This window comes from Penaeus vannamei, chromosome 13 (assembly GCF_042767895.1).
Source record: "Penaeus vannamei isolate JL-2024 chromosome 13, ASM4276789v1, whole genome shotgun sequence".
NCBI classification, from domain to species: Eukaryota; Metazoa; Arthropoda; class Malacostraca; order Decapoda; family Penaeidae; genus Penaeus; species Penaeus vannamei.
The window spans coordinates 18,385,466-18,395,465 of NC_091561.1; the positions used below are offsets into that span (position 1 = coordinate 18,385,466).

Sequence of the window (10,000 nt, forward strand, 5' to 3'; positions counted from 1 at the left end):
AGACAGACAATACCACATTCAGGGGAGATGACATCTTGTGTTCTAAAGAGGAGTCGACTGCACCTTCTCCTGCGCCGTGGGGTCCAATCAGGGGTCAAGCAGGCGCGACGTATACCCTCACTCTCCCCTCCCCCTCTCCCCCCTCGCCGCATGACCCCGCATAGACCCCGAGACGTATTGGTATAAGAGTATGCTGTTCTTTTTTGTTTTGCTTTTTATATATATATTTCTTTTTCTTTCGTTACGCGCTCATCTCTGAAGGTCAGAAACAAACACGCTTGGAGATTTTTTTCTTCTTTCTTCTCCTCCTCCTTCGTCTGCCTGCCTCTTTGAAATAAAAAAAAAATGTTCATTAACTCGGATTTTGTTCATTAGAAATAAAGAGTCGTTGATGACTATGTTTCGACGTGTTATGACCTGTTCTTTCCCTTTGTTCACAGTTCACGGCGCCGAGAGAGAACAGGGACACCAAATGCCGCCAGAGTTCCGACTGCTTCATGGTAAGTGAACAATAAGTGGTAAGACGAAATGGGGAAAAGGGGGAAATGGAGGCGGGGGCTTCAGGGGTGAATGGGGAGTGGGAAAAGGGTTTAAGGGGAAAATGGGAAATGGGATAGGGGAGTTAGGGGTGAATGGGGAGTGGGGAAAGGGTTTAAGGGGAAAATAGGAAATGGAGAGGGGTGAATGGGGAGTGGGGAAAGGATTTAAGGGGAAATGGGAAATGGAGAGAGGGAGGAAAAGGGTGGAGGGGAAATACAAGGGGTGATTAATGGAGTTAAGAAGAAGAATGGGAGGAATCAGGGATTAATGGGGAGTGGGGAAAGGGTTTAAGGAGGAAATATGAAAAGGAGAGGGGTTAAGGGGTAACGGGAAAGAGGCAAAGGGTCAAAGGGGAAATAGGGTGATAAAGGGTTAATAAAAATGGGAAGAGATCATGGATTAATGGGGGAGGGAGCAGGGTGTAAAGGGGAAATAGTTAATGGGGAGGGGTGAAGAGTCCAGGGAAAATGGGGAGGCGGTTAAGGGTTAATGATTAAGGGTTGATTATGGATGAGAGGATAGATGTTAAGATGCTAACAGAGGCTGGAGTCTTGCGCGAAATGCGATGTCCGAGTTTCCGGGTCGTGTGCGTGTGTGTGCGTGCGTGCGTGCGTGCGTGCGTGCGTGTGTGTGTGTGTGTGTGTGTGTGTGTGTGTGTGTGTGTGTGTGTGTGTGTGTGTGTGTGTGTGTGTGTGTGTGTGTGTGTGTGTGTGTGTGTGTGTGTGTGTGTGTGTGTGTGTGTGGGCGTAAATATGTGTGCGAGTGTGAGTGCGTATGTATGTATGTGTGTGTAAGTATATGTGTATGTGTGTGTGTGTCCGTGCGTGCTTTTAGATGCTTTTGTGTGTGCGTCTGCGTGCGTCTGTGTTTACGTGTCAGCTGGGGGATGATGAAGAGCCCCGGGAAGAATGGTTTTACGTTAAATGCGGCTGTATATTTCCGTCACGTAGCTCGTTAGTTGCACTCCCGGGTTTGTTGGTGGCGGTGGTCGTCCCAGCAGGCGGTCGGGGGGGGGGGGGGGGGTGGCGGGGGGGGGATGGCAGAGGGGTGGGTTAAGGGGGTTGCTTGGGTCTTGTCACTGCCCCCTCCCCCCCACCTGTTCCCTCCCGTCTTGCATCTCCCTCCCCTTGTTGACCTCCCTTCTTATCCACTCTTCCTCCACCCTTCCCCTCCTCTTCCCCTCCTCTTCTTCCACATCCTCCTCTCCCCCCTCCCTCCCCCTCCTCTTCTTCCACATCACTTTCCCCTCCTCTTCTTCCCCTCCCTCCCCCTCCCCCTCTTCCCCTCCTTCCCCCTCCTCTTCTTCCCTCTCCCTCTCCCTTCTCTTTCTTCCCCTCTCTCCCCCTCCTCTTCTTCCCCTACCTCTTCCTCCATCATCCCTCTCCTCTTCCCCTGCTTCTTCTTCCCCTCCCTCCCCCTCCTCTTCTTCCCCCTACCTCTTCCCCATCACCCCCCTCCCCTTATCCCCCCTACCCCACCCCCACCCATTCCACCCGAGTCCTCCTTTTCCCATTTTCCTTAATTTTCAGATATTTGATTTTCAGTCGTTTCTCACGGATCAAAGTTTCAGAATTCGGTCTCATGGCGAAAGAGAATCCGGTCTCGGCTTCTAAGCGTTCTAGAAGGATCTTGTAGTATTTGTTTGTTTGTTTGTTTTTTCTGATTTCTTTTGTCGCTTCTTTGTGTTCTCTCCTACTTCTTGGATTTTGTGTCATTGTTTCTTTCTCTCTCTCTCTCTCTCTGTCTCTCTCTCTCTCTCTCTCTCTTTCTCTCACTCTCTCTCACTCACTCACTCACTCACTCTCTCTCTCTCTCTCTCTCTCTCTCTCTCTCTCTCCCTCCCTCACTCACTACTTCACTCACTCACTCTCTCTCTCTCTCTCTCTCTCTCTCTCTCTCTCTCTCTCTCTCTCTCTCTCTCTCTCTCTCTCCCCCTCTCCCTCACCCCTCACTCACTCACTCACTCACTCACTCACTCACTCACTCCCTCTCCCCCCCCCTCTCTCTCTCTCTCTCTCTCTCTCTCTCTCTCTCTCTCTCTCTCTCTCTCTCTCTCTCTCTCTCTCTCTCTCTCTCTCTCTCTCTCTCTCTCTCTCTCTCTGTTTCTATCTTCCTTTCTCATGATAATTATCTGTAATCCCTTGCATTCCTTTGTCCCACAAAAATAAGATGTTGAACAAATGCATGCTTTCTGTCTTCCCCATCAACATTCTTTTTCTCTCTCTCTCTTCCCTCTTTTTTCTTTATTTTATTGTCCCCCTTTTCGTGTCTCCTACATTATCCTTGTTTTCCTTCTTTCCGCAGTAATCTTTATCATGTAATTTTCCCATCCCTTCTCTTTTTTCCAGTTACAGTCCTTATCTTATTTTCTTTTTTCTTTTCTTCATTTCCTGCTTCAATTTCTTCTTGTCGTTTCCCTCACTATAAATCTACGCTTCCTTTCTCTCCTGTGCTTATGATGTCTTTCCTCCATCATGCCTCTCCATTTTTCCTTCACTCTCCCTCTCTTCTCCATCACCTCTTCCTTCTTCTTGTCTCCCCTCTCCTCCTATACCTGCTTACATTCTTTCCCATGTCTTCTCCCCCATCCTTTTCCTCCCCTCCTCTTCTCATGCCCTTTTCTCCTTCCCGTCCCTTCGCCTTCTCCCCCCGTATTTCTTCCCTCTTCTCCCCTCCTTCCCCTTCGCTCTCATGCTTCTCTTCTCTCTCTTCCCTGCCTCCCTTCCCGTCTCTTCCATTCTCGTCTCTTCTGTTCTCTTACTGCACTTCCCTTCCCTCCCTCATCTCTCTTTCTGCTTCCCCTTCCCTCTTTCCCCCCTCCCATTCCCTCATTTTTCCCCTTCCTTCCCTCCCTCCCCCCCCTTCCATCTATTCCTTCCCTTCCTTCCTTATCTCTTCTCCCTTCCGCACCTTTTCTCTCCCCCTTCCCGCCCCTTCCATCTCTTCCCCCCTTCCGTCTCTTCCATCATCTCCCTCCCTTCCCTTACCTCTTCTCCCACCCTACCGTCCCCTTCCTTCCTCCCCCCCCTCCCATCCCCGTTTATTGAAAGAACCCCCCCCCCCCCCGCAGAGAGTAAAGTGTAGGTTGTCATAGCTATTCAAACGTCGACAAGCGTGGCTGCAACGATGCCCTTGCAATGCGTGGTCGAGTGGGTAAGGTTGCTCGGTCATTGAGAGCCGTAGAGAGGGTCGGGTCCCTGAGTCGTGCCTTGACGTAGAGTAATGGTAATGTGGGATTTTCTTTTTTTTCTGGGATTTTTTTCTGTTGCTTCTTGGGGCGATTTTGCTGTTGTTTCGCTGCGATGGCGTTTGGATGCGTGGGATTTTGCTGTGCGGGCTGGGCTGGGGTTGGGCTTTGTTTCTCTGGGTCTGTTTAGTGATTTTGTGGGCTCTGTGTGCTGCTGTGTTATTCTGTGTGTTATGCTTCGTTTGTTTGCGTTTTCTTTTAATTTCACAGTGTGATTTAGCTGCGATTTCTCTTCGCCGGGGTTTGATTTTACGTGGTTTTGTAAAATGCGCGTCTCGTGCTATTAAATCCCAATACATAGGATTTTACTGTTAGTCATTCCTGCCCCATCGAACTGACTCATTGGTTTGTATTTAATTGTTCTCTTGTGTTTCTGTTCCATTTATATCTTTGTTTTCTTTTTTAATCTCCCGTCGGCACTTTAAAGAAATAAAAAAAGAAATGTATTAAAAAGAAAATTATTAGAAATCAAAGACAGGCCTGCGTGAAATGTGGATTGTAAAGAAAAAGAAAAAGACAAGAAAGGAGAGGAATATTAGCAACAAATTTGAAAGACATGGATAATTGTCAGTGAAACAGTTAAAAAGAAAATGATAAAAAAATTATAGACCGGCAGAAATGTAGATATAAAAAGAAAAGAAAAAAATGAAAACAATAGCTACCCAAATCACTGCGAACGAAAGACACAAAACCAAAAATATGGAGACAAATATATGCACATAAAAAATCCGGAGATAAAAAAAGAACAAAAAACGAAGAAGAGAAAAGGTTTAGAACGGGTAAATAAAATGATAAGAGATAAAAAAAGAGAGAAGAGAGGAAAGGAACAAGGTTACAACACATGACAAGAAGAAGGCAGTCATGTGTGAATGCTTTTGGTCGGGAAGTGTGTGTGCGGTGATGGCGGTGGGGGGGGCGAGGGGAAAGGAAGAAGAGGAGGGCTAGGAGGAGGAGGAGGAGGAGGAGGAGGAGGGAGGAGGAGGAGGAGGAGGAGGGAGGAGGAGGAGGAGGAGGAGGAGGAGGAGGAGGAGGAGGAAGAGGGGGAGGAGGAGGAGGAGGGAGGGAGGAGGAGGAGAGAGAGGGGAAGAGGAGGAGGAAGAAGAGGAGGAGGAGGAGAAGAGGGGGAAGAGTGGAGGAGGAAGAAGGAGAAGGGGAGAGGAGGGAGGAGGAGTGGCGGAGAAGGGTCGGAGGAAGGATTGGAAGTAGGGAAGGAGGGAAAAGGGCGAGGAAAGAGGCAAAATGAGGAGAAACAGGAAGAGAAGGAGGAGAGGCAGACGGGGTAGGAGGGAGGGGGCGAAAGGAAAGACGTCGGAAAAAGGTGAAGGAGGAGGAGAAGGGACGGGGAAACAGGAGGCGAGGGACGTATTGGTGGAAGATAAGAAGAAAATAAAAGAAAAATATAAAAGGAAAAGGCAAAAGAAGAATAAAAAGAGGCGACACGAACCCCAAACAATTACAAATGAAAAACCCGAAGGAGCAAGGGGCAGCGGCGAGATCGAGATGAGATCAGCTGGAGATAAAGAGTTTTAAGTAATTGGTTGAGTCGCCGGAGAGAGGAGGCGGTGGTGAGGGCGGCGTTGTTCTTCGGTGATGATCGTTGTGATGAGAGTGATGCAAGTGGTGATGCCGTTGGTCGTGAGAATATGCTGAAATGGCGGAGCAGTAGTATCAGTCGTGGGCGCAGCAGTAGTAGCAATAACTGTAGTTACACGAGTAAAAATGAATAAATCCGGGAGGCTGTCAGCATTAGTACTAGTGCTATTAGCGCGCGTGAAGACGTATGTATATGTACACGTGCATGCGTATGCCAGTGTCTTTTTTAATGCTGGCGTGTGTGCATGCATGCGTATTTGCACCGCGCTCGTACGCCTAGCTAAATGCGCGACTCTCCCCCCGTCATGCAGAATGAGGTGGCGGCGACTCACCTGTTTCTGCCGCTAATCCGTTAATGCATTTAACATGAAGAGTTCGCCCGCCCTCTCCCCCGGTGGGCGTCCGGGCCTCTCTCGAGCTGCACCACGCGCCTGGGCCACGGGGGCGCTAATCCCCTGCTTTATGTGTTTCGCTGCCTCGGCCGAGCATTGTGTTGCCGCCGAGTGTGCTGCTAATGGAATCTTATGGCGCGAGTTGCCTTCGAGGTTCGCGGGCGCACCGCTCTCGCTTCTCTTTTAGTCTTCGTCATTTAATTTTTTCTTTTCTTTTCTTTCTTCCTTCATGTTCTCCGTTTTTTTTTCAGACGTTTCTTATACTACTGCTCCTCTTCTTTTCTTCCTCTCTTTCTTTCTTTCTCTCTTATTATTTTAGTTGATGTTCTAGATTTTTGAATTTTATTTGTTTGATAAATTCCACTGAAATGCCCCTTTTGATATACATTTATATATATATTTTGCGAAGAATGAAAAGTAAGAATAGAAGAACAAGAAAAAGAAGAACAAGGAAAAGAAAGAAGAAGAAAGAAATAGAAGTAGAAAATCGAAACGGATTCGAAAGTGCATAATTTCAAAGATAAAAGAAGAATCGAAACTACCTAAATTAAAAAAAAAGATCTAACCCCCGTGACTCTTAAAGTATTCTTATGCTGACTGCGCGGCCAACATAAAAAAGCAAAGTCAGTATAATAAAGCAAAGTTATCAGAGCCAAAACAACCCCAGCTACCAGAACCAACAGAGCCAAGCACACTCATTAGCCTCAGCAACTCCAGCAGATTCAGCAAAGTCAGGAACACCATCACCGCATCCTCCGGTAGTCAGCATAGTCAGCCGGGTTTCTCCGATTCAGTATCATTAATTGGAGGTCATCAGGCGGTTCATGCTGCTCAGTGCCGTCGCCTGGCAGAAGGAAAGGCTGTCGTGGCGCTGGAAAAGGGATTCCTCGGGCTTTAATGGCTGGAAAGAGCAACGGTCGGGGGTGGGAGGGAGGGAGTGGGAGGGTGGAGGGGGGAAGGGGGTGTGGGGATGTGAGAGCTTCTGGATCGATTTGAACTTTTGGCGCCTTTTTATTTTATTTTTTTTGAGGGAGGGAGGGATTGGGGAGGGGGGCTATTGTTGGTGAGGTTTACTCGATATTTATTTTGCGTGTTTCTTTGTTTTTATTTGTCTGTTTGGGGGATGTTTGTTGTATTTTGCACTGGACGCCTTTTTTGTGTGTCTTTGTTTGGTTTTCTGTTTTGATTTACGCTATTTTGAGGTTTTGGCGATTTTTTCTCTTTCTCTCTCTTCTGCTGTTATTGTTCAGGTATATCTGATATTTATTTGTATCTATTTGTTTATTTGTCTGTTTGGTTATTTCTGTATTGTTTTTATTATATTCTATTATTTCTATTTATTGTATTTTTATTCTTTGATGCACCCTAGAATGTAAGATAACTTACAAGAAAAGTTATTTATGAGAACATGTAAGTGCAAAGTGGGATGAATGATGTAAAATTAGCTAAATATAGTCTATACAGATAAACAAATAGATATATTGACTGGCTGATTTTGTTCTATCTTTGGCAATAATGCCTTTGCGTGGTATTGCAATGACTTCTGGAAGAATATGATATGGTTTATTGCAAATAAAACTGTATTGCCGTCCTTGCTGTTATTGTTATATGTTTCATGAAACATTAATACTATAAGCTACCCAGAATTCCTTGTGATTTTTGTGCATTTACCAATAAAACATTATGTATTGCACGACATACATCAAACTGCGCTGCCTGGATGATATAAAGTTTTGTTCAGTGCGGTTTACAAGGAAATGGTATTTTTGTTGTCCGAATGAAATAGTTATTTTCTGGTAGTTTTGAAATTATGAATGTCTTTTTCCATTATTTGTTTAATAATATCAAACCTGATTTTTTGTGTGTGTCTGTGTGTGTGTGTGTTTGTGTGTGTGCGTGTGTGTGTGCGTGTGCGTGTGTGTGTGCGTGTGCGTGTGCGTGCGCGTGTGTATGTGTGTGTGTGTACCTGTCTGTATTTTTAGATAAGGGATCTCTATTTATCCTAAACTTGTCCCTTGCTTTCCCTCTGTAGGCCCCGAGTTCCAACACCCTCCCCCCCCTTCCCTCCCTCCCTCCCTCCCCCTCATGATCTCCCAGGATCGTCATAGCGCTCGTTGTTGCCGTCTTAAAGACCTTCTCGCTTGCGGTTTCGTCTCAAAGCTCCCTTACCTCCCCCCCCCTTCCCCCAGCGTCTTAGACCCCTTCCCCTCTTGGCAATCCCTGGCGCCGCATCTTACCTTCCCTCCCTATCTCCTCCTGTTTTCTTTATTTTTATTTTTATATCATTTTATTTTTTTATTTTTGATGTTCTTGTTCTTTTATCTTTTCCTTTAGCTCTTCTTCTTTCTTCTTTTTCTTCTTTCTTCTCCTCCTCCTCTTCCTCCTCCCTCCTCCCTCTCTTCCTCTCCTCCTCCTCTCCTCCTCTTCCTCCTTCCACCCCTCCTCCTCCTCCCACCCCTCCTCCCTCCTGCTCCTTCTTCTTCTTTCTTCTTCTTTCTCCTCCTCCTCCTCCTCCTCCTCCTCCCTCCTCTTCCTCCTCTCTCTCCTCCTCCCCTCCCTCCTTCCCTCCTCCTCTGCTCCTTCTTCTTCTTCTTCTTCTTCTTTCTTCTTCCCCTCCCCCTCCTCCTCACTCCTCGTCCTCGTTTCCCCCCTCCTCCTCCTCCCTCCTCCTCCTCACGTCCTCCTCCTCCACTCCTCGTCACCTCCTCCCTTCCCCTCCTCCTCCTCCTCCACTTCTCCCTCCTCCCTCCTCCTGCTCCCTTCCTTCACCTCTCTCCTCCTCCTCCTCCTCCTCCTCCTCCTCCTCCCTCCTCCTCACTCCCTCCCTCCTCCTCCTCCTCCTCCACCACCTCTTCCTCCACCCACACACCTCCTCCACCACCTCCTCTCCTCCTTCCCCCTCTTCCCTTCCTCCTCTCTCTCCTCCTCCTCCCTCACTCCTCCTCCTCCTCCACTCCTCCCTTCTTCATCACCTCCTCCTCCTGCTCCTCCACTACCTCCCTCCACCACCTCCTCCTCCTCCTCCTCCCTCCTCCTCCTCCTCCTCCTCCTCCTCCTCCCTCCTCCTCCTCCCTCCTCCTCCTCCCTCCTCCTCCTCTTCCTCCTTCTCCTCCCTCCTTCTCCTCCTCCTCTCTCCACTTCTCCTCCTCCTCCTCTCCTTCTCCTCCTCCTTCCTGCCTCCTTCCCCTTCTCCTTCTCTTTCTCCCTCTTTCCCTCTTCCTCTCCCTCCTCTTCCTCCTTCTCCTCCTCCTTCTCCTCCTCCTTCTCCTCCTCCTCCTCCTCCACCTCTACCATCCTTCGCCCCGTTATAGGAGGGTAGTGTAGGGGGAGGGGAGGGGGAAGGGATCCCATTCCCTGTAACACGGTGATGGAATGCCAAAAACCTCGTCCCGGTTCTTACAAAAGCGACGTTTTTGACCCAGCATCTGATCCTTGCCCCCCCCCCTCCCCATTTAAGTCTCCTCTCTCACCTCCTTCATGTCCTTCTTCTTCTTCTTCTTCTTCGTCTCCTCCTTCCTCCTTCTTCTTCTTTCTTCTGCTTCTTCTTCTTCTTCTTCTTCTTCTTTTTCTTCTTCTTCGTCAACCCCCCCTCTTCCTTTCGCTCCTCTTCCTCCTGTTCTTCTTCATCTTCATGTCGTTCTATTTTTATTTTTATTTCTTCTCCTTCTTCCTTTTCTTTTTTTCTTTATCTTTTACCATTTAACTTTTTATTTTAATGTGTTTTTGTTTTCTTTCTTCTACTTCCTCCTCCTCCTTCTTCTTCGTCTATGTCTTCTCCAACCACCCTCCACCTCCTCCTCCTCCTGTTCCTTGCTATTGCTCCTGCACCTGTTTCTCCTCCCCTCCTTCTTTCCCTTCTCCTTCTTCTTCTTCTGCTTCTGCTTCTACTTCTACTTCTTCTTCTTCTTCTTCATTTTCTTTTTCTTTTTCTTCTTCTTCTTCCTCCTCCTCCTCCTTTTCTCCCCTTCCCCCTCTTCCTCTCCCTCCTCCCCTTCCCTCACTCCTCTTCTACCCTCCCCCCCATCCCCCCATCTCGCTTGGAGTAATATGGGCTTTAATTCCTCGCGTAATCCCTCCCTGGGGTCATCGGTGGGGTCACACGGCGGGTAGGAAGAAGGGGGGGAGGTCAGAGGAGGGGGAAGGGGGGAGGAGGTCAGAGGAGGGGGGAGGGGGTAGGATCGGTAAGTTAGTAGGCTGGAAAGGTCGAAGGAGGTAGGGGGTGGGGATG

The 10,000-nt window shown here is 48.1% G+C and overlaps 1 protein-coding gene across 2 annotated transcripts in view; it reads left to right on the forward strand.

Moving 5' to 3' along the window:
- The first annotated feature begins 443 nt into the window (after positions 1-443).
- LOC113814508 (uncharacterized) overlaps positions 444-10,000 on the forward strand; it is a 28,251-nt gene continuing 18,694 nt past the window's right edge. For both annotated transcript variants that reach the window (XM_027366550.2, XM_070129054.1), the window contains exon 1: positions 444-500. In XM_027366550.2, the coding sequence (XP_027222351.2) occupies positions 498-500 (3 nt within the window). In that variant the 5' untranslated portion in view covers positions 444-497. The remainder of the gene's footprint in view (positions 501-10,000) is intronic.